This window comes from Megachile rotundata, chromosome 9 (genome assembly GCF_050947335.1).
Source record: "Megachile rotundata isolate GNS110a chromosome 9, iyMegRotu1, whole genome shotgun sequence".
Taxonomy (NCBI): Eukaryota; Metazoa; Arthropoda; class Insecta; order Hymenoptera; family Megachilidae; genus Megachile; species Megachile rotundata.
Window position 1 is genome coordinate 14,515,793 of NC_134991.1, and position 17,991 is coordinate 14,533,783.

A 17,991-nucleotide genomic window follows, 5' to 3' on the forward strand; every position below is an offset into this window, starting at 1 on the left:
CCGTGATTCAAACACGACTCTTAACTCATTCACTGGCAACTTTTAATGTTGCAACTTCATCACAAAATTTACAAATATGCCGAGGACCGGCTGAGGATCGCCAGTAATCGATAACTAGCGCAAGGAATTCTGTCGTCAAGACAAGTTGGTTTCCAATATTTTATTTCTTCAAGCTTACAAGTTTTGAATACAGAGACAATTTGAGTGACCGATAAAGAGGCTGTAAATTACTGAAGAGTCCCAGTTATGTAGGTGGTTTTGGCTGAAAAAATGGGAGTAAGGTTATTGGAAATTTTAGGGTTGTGATTAGGGAAGTAGTGCACCTGATTGTACCAGATTGCCTGAAAATAGGGTCCTGAAAAATATTACTATATCTACGTTCAAGAGTTTTAGGGTAAAGATCTGGTTTATGAGTGATCTGGTTATACCCTAAGGTTGATAAGGACAAGTGCGGTTGGTCACCTAAAGTCATGCCTGCAGAGAGATAAGGTTCCCAAAGGACATAGCCACAAAGATGCGTCTTCTAGGAGGACCACACAACCTTGACTGACATATAATATTAAGGAAATTTATTTGTAACATATAACCTTCACGTTATTATTCGGTTCACAATTATATTGGACGTCGATACTTCACAGATGCTTAATTCGTAAATCGTGGTTTGCTGTCGGACGATTTTAGAATGCAAGTTACGTTCAGAGGATCGATTGCGCTGCCATTAGCAGTGCAGTTTGGGAATAATTAGACAATACGTATACATATCTCGTGCTACGCGATAAAATATCCACGACCAGATGCCATGATAATATTTTAGTGAAGCTAATTTTTTTTTTGTAGAAACTTGATTTTATTCGGGTTATTTGTATTGGCGTAGCTAAATAGAAAGTGAGGTAGAGATTAACTGAAGAGATTACTCTATAAATGATGGTTTATGAAGAATAGTCAGAGAGAAAGAAATGAATATTATGGAATAATTGTTAAATTATATACTTATGTATAATGTGTACAGAATGTATATGTATACATTTCTAAAAATAAAAAATGAATGAAATGATGTAATGTAAATATGGAATGATTCAAATATTCCTAATAACAAAACTTCCTATCTTCCAAATGTCGAAATGTCAAAATTTCCAAATGTCAAAGTGTCAAAGTGTCAAAGTGTCAAAGTGTCAAAGTGTCAAAATGTCAAAGTGTCAAAGTGTCAAAGTGTCAAAATGTCAAAATGTCAAAATTTCCAAAGTGTCAAAGTGTCAAAGTGTCAAAGTGTCAAAGTGTCAAAGTGTCAAAGTGTCAAAGTGTCAAAGTGTTAAAGTGTCAAAGTGTCAAAATGTCAAAATTTCCAAATGTCAAAGTGTCAAAGTGTCAAAGTGTCAAAGTGTCAAAGTGTCAAAGTGTCAAAATGTCAAAATGTCAAAATTTCCAAATGTCAAAGTGTCAAAATGTCAAAGTGTCAAAATGTCAAAATGTCAAAATGTCCAAATCTTCAAAATGTTCCAAATGTCCAAATCTTCCAACGTTTCAAATGTCCAGATTTGGCATCTCTCAACTGCGCAAATTTCCAACCGTTCAAACGTTCAAATATCCAAATTTCCGAATCCCAAATCCCCCAATCGCTAAATTCGTAATACCCCGAATTCCCAAACGCCCAACAGTATTACCATCCCTCGCATGTGTCAACATATCCAATGAACGTTGCGTACCTAACCTAATTTCAGGCAAAAATCCTATACTATAATAAAGTCCACTCACTAGTCCCGAATTATTAATATCAAATTTTAATTACCATCCAACCTAATTTACTCAACAGTATCATCATCCTCAAACTATTTAACATCCCCCAAAAAAAATTAAACCCCATCCACGGAAAGTCAAGTCGAAGTCTCCTCGAAATCTTAAATAAAGTGACCTTATGGGCCACATATTATACAGCCTGATACTCTGCAAGGTGTAAAAAGTTCTTGTCAAAAGTGTTTTTTACACCATCGTAAACAGAGGCTACGACCTTAGTAGAGTGTTATGGCTGCACGGCTCTCTGCGCAGTTCATAAAGAAGGAATACTTTCAAGGAAATATTTGCTCAACCTTTTAAACTACGAGCAACCAGGCTCGTCTGCGTTTATCTATAGATCGTTCACTGAGAGGACTGTTAAAAGCACGCAAACGCGACTTTCCATCAAAGGTTCTGCAAAATGTTCCGACACTGCTTCAATATTTTCCTTCCATACAAATCGTTTACAGAGATACCATTTGAAATGAATTGAAAATGAAACGCTCAAACTTGTACGGTAAACTTGCTCGCGGAATTCGAGTTGGATAGACAAGATAGACAATTCTGATATTATTGCTGCGGTGGAGCTGGATGCAAAAGTAGTCAAATAGGGAATATCACTTTTCAGAAAATCAGGATACAATAAATTTGTAACCTTCATACGATGTATTGATTAGGTGTGGTTGGACTAACAATTTTGTAAATGATTCTACAGATCTATAAATATGATCGAATAAAAATATTAAATGTCTTGTGAAATGTATTATTATAATCTATGCATCAAAAGCTTGTAAATCAATCAATACATTATGTGTGGTTGGACTAACAATTTTATGAATGATTCTACAGATCTATAAATATGATTGAATGAAAATATTAAATGTCTTATGAAATGTATTATTATAATCTATGCATCAAAAGCTTTTAAATCAATCAATACATTATGTGTGGTTGGACTAACAATTTTGTAAATGATTCAACAGATCTATAAATATGATTGAATGAAAATATTAAATGTCTTGTGAAATGCATTACTATATTCGATACATTAAAATCAAAAAGTAAAGAATTTTGTGTTCCTCAAAATTTAATTATAATTTCGGTTTGTCATTCATGATTATTAAGTATTAAGTTGTCGTATGTTGAATACAATTTAATAATATATATAACAATATTATTAATAACGTTGATAATAGTAATAGCAGTGGTGATCGTTCGATAATTCCCTGCGTTTGGGGCTCCAGAAGAAAACAAACAATTACAGAGCGTTAATAGCATGTCACTCTTTAATTAGTTCAAAAGGCAGTCAACGCAATTTGAATTTTGAATGTAGTAACTGTTTGGAAGGTAAGAACTATAATGTTTAATGTATAATGATACAATTTTATGAATAAATTGAACAGGAATTAAGTTGATACTACATTTATTATTTGAACATTAGAAATTTTTCAAATGGTCCCTGTAATATGATTGAATATAAATATCCCTATAAATATGATTGAATGAAAATATTAAATGTCTTGTGAAATGTATTATTATAATCTATGCATCAAAAGCTTTTAAATCAATCAATACATTACGTATGGTTGGACTAACAATTTTGTAAATGATTCTACAGATCTACATATGTACATCATATATGATAACTATCAATCATTCGAAATTGCCCTAAACTCTCAAAATTCCACGTAGACACGTCATTAAACGAAGTGTTAGTAGAAAAATCACAATGTAGTCCTCAACGGCCATAAAGCACGGGGATTTTTATTCCGAAAAATGTTTTTCACGTGATCATAAAATGGCGTGATACCCATAGCGGAACGTTATCGCTGCACGTTCAGTATGTTGCTCGTAAACGGCCGTCAAATACTTCATGTTGGTAGTTGCGCGCTCGTGCATGAAGCAAATACCATCATAAAAATGCTTCTCTTTGCGCGGTTCCTTTTTTTTTCAAGTCTGACTTTTCAATTCCCTTCGCCAACGAGATCGAAACGAGTATGGTTGCCCGGGGAAAAAGTTTAATTGAAATTGAGGCATAGTTTCGGGGGCTCTCATTTTATACGGAGTTTTTTATTCCGCTGAAATTGTTTGGAAACTGAGACTGAAGAGCCGATCGTATAACTGTTGCGTCTTGTTTGTGCTGATATTCGTGTTTAAACTTCGACGTTATTGTTACGTTTATAATTAATTTTATTTCGGCGATTCTGATTTTTACAAAAAAATTCTTTGCTGCATTTTTTGAAGACCTTGGAAATGTTGAAATATGAGTCGTATTTTTGAAGCGATGAATGTTTGTATGTATTAATTTACATATTTGATTTAGTGTATTCATTTTCAATATTAAGAATGTAATACACAATTAAAAATTTTAATTAAAATTATTTGTATGTATCAATGTTTTATCTTGAAGTTCACTTGGACGGGATAATAATTAAAACTCTATCTCTCGATTACCTCATAAACTTGCGAAGTAAATTTCAATTTTTAATGCTCGGTACCTGTCACATTTCCCGATAATGGTAATTATTCGTGTGTCGATAATGAAAGACATCCCCAATCGATAATGCTTTACAGTGAACACGTGAGCTGTTTATTCATCGTTTATCTTGCGACGCTACTTAACGTCAGCAATTAATTAGTACAAATGAGGCCATTAGTCAGTCCCAGCAAAACTCGAATGTTCTACTTTGTTCCTCGCAAATGCGAATCTTGCAAAATGAATCGAACTGCAACGTGAAAAACGAAATGGACTCGTTCATCTTCATCCTTTACGCGTGTAATGTATCGACTAAATGAGAAAAAGGCTACATAGAAAAATTCTCTGTGAACGTTCTGAACATAAATTAGTCCATCTAGAAAATCAACAATAGAACTACCGACAAACTGTACATTTTCATTTGAAAATTATTGTAATATATGAGACGCGTATGTCTTCATTTTTACCTCGAAATTTTTCGATAAAATGAAATATTCAGTGCTACGTTGAAACAGAAATACTTACATCGAGTATTGACTGACAGGGAATAGATAAATTTTAGAAAAATATAACACGGACTAATTTCCTCATATATGGAATATACAAATTTATTCTTCATTTTGTATAATTTATTACGTATGTCATAAAAGTTGTACATGTCGCTATACATATGTATACATATATTGCTTATAAGGCTGGGTCAGAAAGACCCTAATTTAAGTCATAGTCTGACACTGTATTGTTTCAAATTCTAATTGTTTAAATTTCGGTCTGATCTAAAATTGAATTTAACTCCGTGTATTTTTTCACACACGTGACACACACTAGTGCTCATATGTGATAAAAACTTGCATCTCCTATGCAATTTTAACCAGTTAAGTGCGTTCGACGTGTATACACGTCGTTGCTTGTTTTTAATTCCGCCCCCTGTGGTGATCTCATGAAACTAAATTCCACAGTTAACTAGTCAATTCTAACTATAATATGCATTATCAAGTATTGCTGAAAAGCAAAGTGTTCCTCAAAAGCTTCCACCAGCCTTGACGTAGCAACTATGAATGATGCTTAGAAATTTCGACGCGTGGGAATACGGTGCGTAGAATTATGGCGCATGGGAATTACGGCGCGTGGAAATTACGGAGCATGGAATTATGACGCGTGAAAATTACGGTGTGTGGTATTATGGCGCGTGGAATTATAGCGCGTAGAAATACAACGCGTGGAAATTACGCAGCGTGAAATTATGGAGCGTGAAAATTATACCGCGTAGAAATTTCGGCGCGTGGAATCACGGTGCGTAGAAATTTCGACGCGTCGAAATACAACGTGTGGAAGTACAGCGTCTGGAAATTACGCAGCGTCGAATTATGGTGCGTGGAATTTACGGCGCGTAGAAATTTCGGCGCGTGGAATTTACGGTGCGTAGAAATTTCGACGCGTGGAATTATAGCGCGTAGAAATTTCGGCGCGTGGAAATTACGCAGCGTGGAATTATGGCGCGTGGAAATTATGCCGCGTAGAAATTTCGGCGCGTGGAATCACAGTGCGTAGAAATTTCGACGCGTCGAAATACAACGTGTGAAAGTACAGCGCGTGGAAATTACGCAGCGTGGAATTATGGCGCGTGGAATTTACGGTGCGTGGAATTTACGGTGCGTAGAAATTTCGACGCGTGGAATTATGGCGCGTAGAAATTTCAGCGCGTGGAATTTACGATGCGTAGAAATTTCGACGCGTGGAATTATGGCGCGTAGAAATTTCGGCGCGTGGAATTTACGGTGCGTAGAAATTTCGACGCATGGAATTATAGCGCGTAGAAATTTCGGCGCGTGGAAATTACGCAGCGTGGAATTATGGCGCGTGGAAATTATGCCGCGTAGAAATTTCGGCGCGTGGAAATTATGCCGCGTAGAAATTTCGGCGCGTGGAATCACAGTGCGTAGAAATTTCGACGCGTCGAAATACAACGTGTGAAAGTACAGCGCGTGGAAATCACGCAGCGTGGAATTATGGCGCGTGGAATTTACGGCGCGTAGAAATTTCGACGCGTGGAATTATGGCGCGTAGAAGTACTGTGCGTAGAATTAAGAGGCGTCGGAATTACGACGCGTGAAAATGACGTAGTTAAAAATTATATTCCACAATAATTCGCAAACGAAGCTTCAAACTGACTGACGCTTTAAAAATTGTAGTTTCATGGGTAAACCTGTGCACCCAATAAGTCCAAAAAGATGAATAAAAGCAAATACATTTATGCACCGTAGTTTATTTGCATAATCCTTATATTTCAGTTAGTATCAGTCGTAGGTACAGTGTACATCGCAGATACACTCGGTCTATGCCATGGACTGTATGGCATGACTAATTATACTTGAGCCCGCGGCGGGTCTCGTTGGTTCGGCCCTGAAGAGGCGGGAAGCACCCCATTAAACCTCGAGCTTCGACCACCCTCCGCAAGGAAGACCACGAGACGTCAATACGAGCCCACCAGCTGCGAGGACGATGAGCACGTCGGGAAGCAGCGTAGAAAAGCAAGAGAACCAAGAAAACCGGAAGATAGAGCATACGTTACTCTTATTTCTTCCGGTACGCTACCTGGCCGGGTGCTCGACTGCCTTGATGTACGATCTCTTCTTTCTGTTTCCTCCTTTCGCGTTTTCTCTATTTTTGCCTTCCACCTTTAATGCTGAATATCTTCGAGCTTTTTCAAGGAGAGCAAGTTTAACTTACTGCCGTTCTGCACATCTTTGTGCAATGTTTACTTTACTTTTTACGGCTGCTATTGATGGCTCGCTCGACGGAATGTTGAAAACCGGGGCAAGATGGGGTGATGCTTTCTGGACAGTGGCGCTATGGAAGGTTGTGCTACTTTAAATGCTATAAGCTGAGCTTCTTTTATAAAAAAATAATTTTTAGTGAAGGAAGTTTATTACAAAGACAGAACATTTAATACAAGTATGTTATTCATAGAATTATTTCATATTGACATATATATGTATTAGTAACATTGTCATTACATCAATATACAGTAATAAAATATATAATGAAACGTGATGTTTGAAACGAACTTGACAATTATAATTCGTATACTAATGGCTTACTCTCCAGTTCATTGAGAGTGTTCTCTGCTGCAGTAATTGACATATTATCCCGAGTTTTCACGGTGCCACTGCCCAAGTATGGTAAAATCACTGCATTACAAGAAAAAATTAATGTACAAACAATTTTGCTAAATATATGATTAAATAATAAGCATATATTGTATGAAGCCGTAGAATATAATTACTGATAATAAAATATTAAGGTTATGTACTCATACATGTAGTCATTCATCCTTACCTTACATTGTTCCAATAAAAAAAGATATAAAAACAGAATAATGCATACACGTTTCCCTCTTACGGTATGCAATTATAACAATTAATGATACTGACCAACGTTAGGAAGTTTAAGAAGTTGGTGGTCAGAAGACAATGGTTCGGGGTCAGTGATATCGAGTCCCGCCGCAAAAATACTGTTACTACGAAGTGCTTTAACCAAAGCTTTCGTATTTACAACTTCTCCACAACCGATGTTTACGAATACTGCTGTTTTCTTCATTTTACTAAATGCATTGTCATTAAACATTCCTCTGGTTTCATTCGTTAGTGGTGTAGCCACTATTACGAGGTCGCTTTGCTCGAGGAGCTCGTCAAGTGATACAAAATGGGCGCCAAGTTAAATGGAAATAATACTAAATACAATTTATTGATTTGTTTTAGTGGAACTGTAATGTGTTTCAGTAATAAATAAATAAATTTAGTAATGTGTTTTACTGGAAGTATAATGTGTCTTAATAATAAAGAAATTTTAGCAATGTGTTTTACTGGAAGTATAATGTGTTTTAGTAATAAATAAATAAATTTAGCAATGTGTTTTACTGGAAGTATAATGTGTCTTAGTAATAAACAAATTTTAGCAATGTGTTTTATTTTTACATACAGAAGTTTCGTTACGAGACATGAAAAATATTTTAAAGTTTGAAGAATCAAACGAAACATTGTCGACAGAAATCCTTTATGTATTTTCTTTTGAAATATTTTTTAGGACTATCTTCTCTTTTCAAGAGCTTTGGTTATGATTTGAGTTTTTGAGAACAGTACATATGTTTAAAGGGGAACTCGTAAAAAATGGGAAAGTGGTGCTTAGCAGTATTCGTAATTATAAATGTACATATACCTGCCTTCATACGACAATAATCAGTATAAACAAAACGACCCACGTCGAATCCTTTCAATCGCTTGACAATAGCTTGCCCGATATTGCCCAAGCCAACAATACCAACTATTGACCCTTGTAATTCTTGACCTAACATCCATTGCAAATTGTTTTCCACTTGACCTCTGCATTTACGGAAAATTTATACACGTGTATTAAAATGTGACCCGTAATGTAGTGGTGACCGTCAGATTGCAAAGAACGTACATGAAAACCGATATAGGGAACTATGTAACGACTATATTATACTTTGTTAATACTAAATAAAAATCGTATTTACTGAATGAAGTGTGAGAAAATAGAAAATGTAATAGATACTACTGTTTTACAAGGCCTAATCATAAACTGCGGTGTATAGCACAATATTTTTAAAAGTTTGCAATTTTAAATTAAAATTTGCAGTTGCATAATGTGAAGAGGAGAGGATCACATAATGCGATGTAGTAAGAATAAAAAATTGAAGAAAAAGAATGCAGTATGCTATAAAGAAGAAGAAATAGAAATTCAAGAAATTGTAAACTTAGGCTCATGTGTCGCATTTCTTAAGAAATCTGATATGATGAAAGAGAGGACCTAAAAACAAAATGTTTGAAAGGCAGATTATTAAAATTAGAGTACTTTGAAATGTTGCCGAGAAAGGAGCGTGCACTTAACGTGTCATGATGCATAATTCAGCTTTTAAATGCAATTCTGACATTCTAAGAAAAAATGAATTTTTATCAAACTGAAGAGTGAATGTCTTAGACAGTTCATCAACCCCAATTTATTTATTTTTCTACTTCATAAACTGTACAATACTACTATGCTACAGTGGCCATTAAACGTAAACCTAGTGTTAAAAGCTGTTATCGAATCACGAATTGCAATTAACAGTGAAAGTTTGAGAAAACGAGAGCGTGACAATGAGAAAAGATCAACGCAAAGTTCTCGTGAATCTCCGTTGGTCTTGAATTGCTAGAAAATTATTGTGAGATATTAAATGAGATCGGTGGGAAAGTAAGAATATACTTTCTTCGCGGAGGTCTTGAACTGCGCTCGAAAATAGAAAAACATACAGTGTACATAACAGTGCTATACTTATAACACCTCTCTAATATTACTACTATATTTCATATTAAATGAATATTATTTTCTCTTATATTTACATTTTCTTTCATTACTGTATAAATTTTTAATATTAGAAAAGTATCAAACATTAACGTGAAATATTTTAAAAACCACATAAATTTTTGTGATGATTTTTTATTATACAACATACTTTCATTATTTCGTAATACTTAATGTTTAAAACTGGTGAAATTAGGATATGAATATTTATAGAAAAGTTAAACGTTACATGTGAGGAACAGTAACTCACGTAAAAATGGCTGATATTAAACTATATGTTATATGCTATTATATCGGTAAATATTCTTGAACGTATAAAAGTGTATCATTGTTACATAATTTCAAATGAACACACAGTAGCAAGCGGTGGAATGAAACTTTATGCTTCAAACACTTATTAATTATAACGCATACACCAACGGCTTATCCTCCAATCCATTGAGAATATTTTGTGCTGCAGCAATTGCCATGTTATTCCTAGTTTTCACGGTAGCGCTGCCCAAGTGTGGTATGATCACTGCATTAATATTTATAAATAAAATTAATGTATGTACTATTTTGCTAAATTTTTCTGTGATTAAATAGTAAGCAAATATTATACATATAAAGTCTATCAAGTATACGGAATATAATTTCTAATAAGAAAATATTAACCCCTTGCCATACTTTGACGAGTCTCACACGTGACACACTCACAACTCAAATGTGACCATCTCCAAAATTTTGAATACTCTTCAACTTGAAATTTAGGTCCAACTACAATTTGTATAGTCAAGGATCGCTGAATAGAAAATGCTCCAAACATTTTAATTTTCTTTGTTTGTTTTAATATTATAACTATGAATAGTTAATTTTGACTGACGCATTTCGCAAATAAATTGTGAGGCAAGGGGTTAACCAAAGTTAAGGTTATGTACTCATGTAGTCATTCATCGTTACCTTACACAGTTCCGATAAAAAAGTGAAAGATATAAAAATCCGAGATATAAGAATACAGATCCGAGATGTAAGAGACAACATTTGCGAATAAATGTTTCCCTTTTATTACAATTAACGATACTGACCAGCATTCGGAAGTTTAAGAAGTTCGTGGTCAGTAGGCAATGGTTCTGGGTCAGTGACATCGAGTCCCGCCGCAAAAATACGCTTATCACGAAGCGCTTTAACCAAAGCTTCCGTATTTACAACTTTTCCACGACCAACATTTACAAACACTGCTGTTTTCTTCATTTTACCAAACGTATTATCATTAAACATTCCTCTGGTCTCATTTGTTAGCGGAGTAGCGACGATCACGAAATCACTTTGTTCGAGGAGCTCGTCGAGTGATACAAAATGGGCGCCAAGTTCGTCTCCTATGTAGAATTTAAACGAATGCATTTAATCAAAGTGGCACTTGTTTTACTTTTGCTTTTAGCAGAGTTTCACTATATGGCCCTACATGAAATTTTTAGTTATATAAATGACAACTGACAACAGTTTGAGAGACTTTGTCTATAGTCTGTTTTTTTACTGCTCTGCTATGCGCATGCGTGAAAATGCACACAATGTGCACGTTTGACGCAAACGTTCACATTCTTTCAATTCTTCTGACTAGTTTTTTCCTGTCAAGGATTAATTCTGTGAAAAATTTGAGAGCAGTTAAAAATTGTAGTGAGACAATCGTTCGAAACAAAGACATTACGATTTGTGTCCTACTTTAAAAAAGACCATTGCTTTCGAATGATGTGCTCTAGTTAAGCTATTTGAACTTCAAACTCTTGCCTTCAAACTTATTATACCTATACTCGATACGTTATTATAATTTTTACCAGAGACAACTTTTTATCCGGAGACAAATTCAGGTTTAGATGTGTGTTTGGGAAAAACAGAACCCATATGTTTAAAGAGGAACTTACAAAAAAGCTAAATAGGGTAGCGATACTTAGCGAGATTATACTTTAAATCAGAAATATATTATATACCTGCTTTCTTACGAGAATGACCAGTATAAACAAAACGACCCACGTCGAATCCTTTCAATCGTTTGACAATAGCCTGTCCGATACTGCCTAAACCAACAATGCCAACTATCGATCCTTGTAAATCTTGACCTAACATCCATTGCAAATTGTGTTCCACTTGTCCTCTGCATTCACGGAAAATTTATATAGATGAATTAAAATGAGAAACCGTAATGGTAATGCATAGATTAGAAAGAACATACATGGCTACCATGAAAACCAATATAGGGAACTATGCAACGACTATATTATACTTTGTTAACACTAAATAAAAATCGTATTTACTGAATAAAATGTGAGAAAATAGAAAATGTCATTTCGAATTACTGTTCGAGTTTCAAACGTCCTTCATGTGCACGTCTTGCAGCGTTTAACGTCAAGAGTACTGCAATTTCTGCGACTGCGGCTGATAAAACTACAGGTGTATTACCGACTTTGATACCTCTTCTTTTAATTTCGGGAACGTCCAAATGATCATAACCGGCTGACATTGTCGCAACTACTTTTAGGCTTGGTCCTGTTATTTAACGAAACGAATTATGGTGCATGTAAAATATTTTTGAATACTCGTTCTTTTTAACCCTTCGACTACGGCAGACTTTGGCACGCACTTGGTACGAATTCACTCGCGACGTCCACCATGGCGAAATTTTTCGTTAGACATGCATTGGACGCCTATTGGCGCCAATAGTACCGGGAAGCCATGTTTCGGACGCCAATAGGCGCCAACAGTGGTCAAAGGGTTAAAGTACGTATTATAAGCGAATAGAAGGTAAAATTTTTCGAAAGTGACTCTGAACCTAAAAAAGTTTGAAACACTGATTTGGAAGATCGATTACCTGCGATATTAAGAAATTCACTGTTTACATTATCGTGTTTAGCAATAAATACCGCATCATGTCCTGGGAGTACTTGTAACACGTCTTCGCGACTAGGAGTAATAGCCTGAATGACCGTGACGTCGCATCTAAATGGAGCAAGCCATTAAAACGTATATTCCGCTGTATAATTGTAATTAAACTTTCAATATTTAACTTTCTTTTCACACAGAATTATTAAACGAATATTAAGTTCACTTAAAAATACTCTCATGGTTAATAACCATGTTATAAAAATGCTTACTTTGTACGTAATAAATCTACGCCAGCAGAAGGCACATCGTTACTGGTGACTAATACACGTGGTCTCATCGTAATGTTTCCGTGTTATGATCACGCTGAGAAGCAATTTCTAAACTGATTACTCGCGATACTCCATGCATTATATAAGCGTAAAATCTGATATGCGCAAGCGCAATGAAACATGAAGATATCAGATATTACTTTTTTATAACGACTATAGTCTCCGTTGCGATATAATGTAATTGTAAGTGTTCTGAAACATTTCTGTTCATACTACGTTAATCGAATTTTTAATCTGTATACAAATAATTAATTCTGTAGATAAGATTAGATAAATAAATATAAATAAAGGTTTTTAAAATTTATTCTTTTTTAAGTTTAATAATTTAGAGATGTTGTTAAACGTTATGAAATAGTACTGTGATGAAATTGTCAATAGTTAAAGAAGTTTCTTAGAAATATGATATCAATTTGTAATAGTTACTAAAAATCTATTATTATATTTATTGGAAATAATACATACTGAAAAGTGTTGAGAATAATAATATTTTAGTTATTCACATTCTGAAATTTTTTACTGTTCTGTTGTGTGAATTCTAAAATTATTGGATTACAGATTCATTCAATTTTTTTTAACCCTTTACTCTCGAAGGCAACTTTAAAACTTGCTAGTCAAAAGGTTAAATGAATTCTTTTGTTATTATTTCTCTACTAATAATTTCTACTATTGTTTCACTATGTGGAATTATAGCGCGTAGAAATTTCGACGCGTGGAAATGTGGCGCGTGGAAATTACGGAGCGTGGAATTATGGCGCGTGGGAATTACAACGCGTGGAAATACAGCGCGTAGAAATTACGGAGCGTGGAATTATGGAGCGTAAAAATTACGGCGCGTGGGAATTACGGAGCATGGAAATACAACGCGTAGAAATTACGCAGCGTGGAAATGTGGCGCGTGAAAATTACGGTGTGTGGTATTATGGCGCGTGGAATTATAGCGCGTAAAAATTTCGACGCGTGGAAATGTGGCGCGTGGAAATTACGGAGCGTGGAATTATGGCGCGTGGGAATTACAACGCGTGGAAATACAGCGCGTAGAAATTATGGAGCGTGGAATTATGGAGCGTAGGAATTACGGCGCGTGGAATTATGGCGTGTGGGAATTACAACGCGTGGAAATACAGCGCATAGAAATTACGGAGCGTGGAATTATAGAGCGTAGAAATTTTGACGCGTAGAAATACAACGCGTGGAATTATGGCGCGTAGAAATTATGCCGCGTAGAAATTTCGGCGCGTAGAAATTTCAACTTTGCAAATGACATATAAATTCGATCAATAATATCTCTAAATATCTCATCGTCAGTTCCAAATATTTCTTTCATCCATCTAATATTTCTACGTTTCACAATTTCATACTTCTGTATTAAATCAATTTTACCCAAGTACATCAAATTGTATAAACTTTCTTCTCCACAAATTCGCTCTAATATCAAAAGCACTTACTATCAATATCTCCAAACACAACAGTAAAGTTAGCATTAATTAAGGATAGCTTATTGTGTAGACGCATTTAATACATTCGTTCAATTTGCTTCAACCACGCTTCGGATGGATCGATAAATGCAAAAACGACTCTGAATTTGCCTCAAAGTTCGGAACTGCTCCAACTTCAATCCAACAGTGAAATGCAGCATTGTTCTAAAGTTAAACGTGCACACACAAGCACACGAACACAGTTTTACATTTAGGATCGTTTTACCTGGAACTTTCGAACGAAATACCCGATCGTTTCTTCGAATGAATTATTTTTTAAATATGTCTTCGTTCTTATCTGTTTTTTAGTTTCGCGAAATAATTTTTAAATGTTGGTTGTAAAATTTCAACGTGACGCTTGCAGGGAAAGTTTACTGCTCGGAAATTCGAAAAATGTAAAACTTTCTGGTAATGTAGCTCGTGTGGCGTTAATAACGAAACCATTTTTCGCTCTTTTTATGAGACCTGGAGGGAAAAACTGCTCACTGTAAATTGTTAGGTTTTATTTCATTTTTCTTATTTATGTTACGTGGGAAAAGTTCAATTTGAGTTTTAGAGAAATTTTGTGCTTTTGTGGTTGTAATTTTATGGTTGTGTTTCGATATTTTTACTTTTTTATATTTTTATATTTTTTTATTTCTGCGTTTCTATATTTTTATATTTCCACATTTCAGTACTTCTATATTTTTATATTTTTTTATTTCTACGTTCCTATATTTTTATATTTCTACATTTCAGTATTTCTATATTTTTATATTTCCACATTTCAGTACTTCTATATTTTTTTATTTTTTTATTTCTACGTTCCTATATTTTTATATTTCTACATTTCAGTATTTCTATATTTTTATATTCCTATATTACTACATTTCAATATTTTTATATTTCTGCATTTCAATATTTCAACATTTCAGTATTTCTACATTTTTATATTTCTTTATTAAATAAATTCTATATTTTTATATTTTCTCCCATTTTTATTTCTCTGTATTTTTATATTTCTACACTTTCAATTCCAAAATAATCACTAAGTTTGAAAATATAAAATTTGTGAACTGATACAAATTAAAAGTTTCAAAAATTTCAAAGTTTAATAATTTCTGAAAACTTTTTAAGGCTCAAAGTTTTTACATTAAAAAATTTTTAAATATGCATATTCAATAATATATAATTTTAAAGAGTTTAAATATATTTTTAATTCCAAATTCTCAAGTTATTTTGTACAATATCCCCGAACCGCAGACCACATTTCCTTTTCAGAGTCAACAACTATGAAAGTAAGGATAAAGCGGTGGCAATCCGACTTATGAAGTCTAAGGAAAATTCAATGGACTCTTTGTGCGAGGTTTCATGAGAGTTCACGATAAAATTTTCCGAAGTTCAAGGATTTTTGAACCAAGTTTAAAACTTCGAAGTTACCGCGGTTAGTATCGATACTACAAAAATGCCTTCTGCAACTAATTTAAAGTAATATCCGTACTGAGTGCTTTTTCAAATCTCCAAAAATGAGAAAGTTAAATTTTTCCTTAAAGAAAATTTTAATTAACTTTTATTCGTAAAGTTTGTTTAAATGAAATGAGATTTAAAATAATTTCTCCTAATATTTTTGAATGAAAAGGTTGGTAGATTGAATTAACAGAGTGAATTAAAAATGATGAATTGAAAGTTGTACAATTTTATAAAGAATTAAACGTTGAACAATTAAATAAAGAATAAAAACTGTTTAATTTCAGCTTCATTATTAAAACAAATAAAAATAAAAATAGAAATGTACTTAACAATTTCATAGTACTCCATTTTGCTATTGTGTCTACCTTTCGTAACAAACATTTCAATCGCAATTGAAATTTCTTGTGCAGCGTCTTTTGTTTTATAATACAATTGTGCGTTCTACGATTGTACCTGTTACCTTTTGATACGGTATTCTGTTTTATTACCATTTTTGCTAAACGGAGCTCCGTGTCATTTATGATACGGACTGTAGATGGAGTCTACACGGTAGAACGTGTGTGCATACAAAATGGTTTCCGCGTGAATAAACCGTGTAATACGTAGCAGAAGGTTAAAAGATCCCCTTTCATTTTACCACTTTTCACAAACGTTTACTTCTCTTTTACCGTCTTGTATCTTAAATTCTACTGAAACTAATTTGCTTGAATTATATCGGGCAGTTGTATTTCATATAAAAATATGAAAGTAAAATGAAGAAATTTATTATTGAATATTTTATTGAAAACTTTTTGTTATACCTTTTGATTAGTTAACAAGGTTTCAACGTTACTAAAATATTTAGCACAGAGGTAACGCAAGATCAGTTACCAAGTAATTTGAGCGCTCAGTTAACGCGAGATTCAACGATCAGTTACCGAGGGATAGTAACGATCACCGTACACGTAAAAAGACTGTCCCATTATACTGATTAATTTTGTCATTTTTTGATAGTAGCCGTTTCGAAGCAAGCTGTATAAGTGTGGCAAAAACGATCCTTGAGATTGCTCGTTGTGAAGGAGCCGCAAGGGGATCGGAATTTCCATTATCCTAAAACATCGAGCGTCCCCGTGGATTTCACGGCAGCTGGCATCTGCAATGTTGGCAGATCTTCAAGGAAGAACGGATCGAAACGAAGCGTGTCGTCGTTCACGGAAACGGAGCACCGCCTCGGGAGAAAATCTCGTCTGTCACGTTTTGCGTGCATCTTCCATCGCGAAAAACCTAGCATTTTCAAGCTATCTGCTTTTCAATTCTATTGAGACGCGAGACTTTCGACGGATCTTGTGTATTACTAACGAATTCGGGCATAGTCTGGATCATTTCACAAAATGCGATTTTTGGAACAGATTGGGTTACGATTTTGCAACTCAAATTATAGTTAGAATGCTATCATAGGTTACGACTTTAGGTTAGGATGTTAGGTTACGATTTTAGAACCCGTTAGGATAGGTCAGGTACTTAGATTAATTATGTTACGTACTTAGATACTTTTAGATGCAAGTTGGACATCTTTTTTAAATTTTGCAAGTTTTTGAAGTTTTAAATTTTTTAATTTGCAAGTTTTTGAAGTTTCAAATTTTTTAATTTGCCAGATACTTAAATTCATAAATTTTTAAGTAACTTTATTTTCTAAGTTTTAAATTTTCAAAAATTAAAGCCTGTACATTCAATAATTTCTAAGTATTATAATTTTTATGTTCTGAAATTATCAAGTTACCAAATTAGCAAATTTCCAAACTTCCTCATCTCCAAACACCTACCCTAAATTTTTATTTCATCCCCAAAAATTCCCAAATCCTCCAAAAATTTTAACAGAAATTAAATTTGACGATTCCACAATAAAATTAAAAAAATGAAGTTGATTTCTTTCAACTATCAGTTGTATTGTTTTATAAATGGATATTGCATGTAAATGATTGATTTAAATCGCTGACACACAGACTAGTGGCTAAAAAGCAGCAACCTGGCTTGACATATTAAAAATTGCCATGATGCGAATTTCGTGTTGCGACTGTTGAAGAAAATGGCGGTGGCGGGTTTGGGTATCACGATGCATTGTGTTTATGTTCTGCCTTGACATAACATGTGGCAGGTTTTTATCGATTTTCAGAAAAAAGCTGAAGAAAAAAGCTTCATAAAAATTTGATTTTTTGGTAATTAAAGAGACGTCATTTCTTAAAAATTTGATTGATCAAATTTAATGTAAAAGAGTGGCATTACTTTCAAGCCT

General features: G+C 34.1%; 2 protein-coding genes across 2 annotated transcripts; both read right to left on the minus strand.

Moving 5' to 3' along the window:
* Positions 1 to 7,253: 7,253 nt before the first annotated feature.
* LOC100876763 (glyoxylate reductase/hydroxypyruvate reductase-like) lies at positions 7,254 to 8,642 on the minus strand (the record flags this gene model as incomplete). Its single annotated transcript, XM_076535680.1, has 2 exons — positions 7,254 to 7,962; positions 8,369 to 8,642. Coding segments are annotated over 2 exons (570 nt in total), but the record flags the coding sequence as incomplete, so codon positions are not given.
* A 1,080-nt stretch (positions 8,643 to 9,722) lies between these two features.
* Positions 9,723 to 12,860, minus strand: LOC100876652 (glyoxylate reductase/hydroxypyruvate reductase-like). The gene is made up of 6 exons (XM_003703785.3): positions 12,736 to 12,860; positions 12,453 to 12,580; positions 11,941 to 12,130; positions 11,575 to 11,738; positions 10,675 to 10,965; positions 9,723 to 10,127 (listed from the first exon to the last, which is right to left on the minus strand). The coding sequence occupies exons 1-6, from the start codon at positions 12,801 to 12,803 to the stop codon at positions 10,012 to 10,014; spliced, it is 957 nt and encodes a 318-aa protein (XP_003703833.2). The 5' UTR covers positions 12,804 to 12,860; the 3' UTR covers positions 9,723 to 10,011.
* Between the last annotated feature and the right edge of the window lie 5,131 nt (positions 12,861 to 17,991).

Excerpts from the sequence above, each read along its gene's own strand:
- LOC100876652 (XM_003703785.3), bottom strand. The coding sequence starts at position 12,803 with ATGAGACCACGTGTATTAGTCACCAGTAACGATGTGCCTTCTGCTGGC. Across the intron at positions 12,581-12,735 it reads GTAGATTTATTACGTACAAA|ATGCGACGTCACGGTCATTC; the intron begins GTAAGCATTTTT and ends TGCTCCATTTAG. Across the intron at positions 10,966-11,574 it reads TCATTCTCGTAAGAAAGCAG|GAGACGAACTTGGCGCCCAT; the intron begins GTATATAATATA and ends AATTCTACATAG.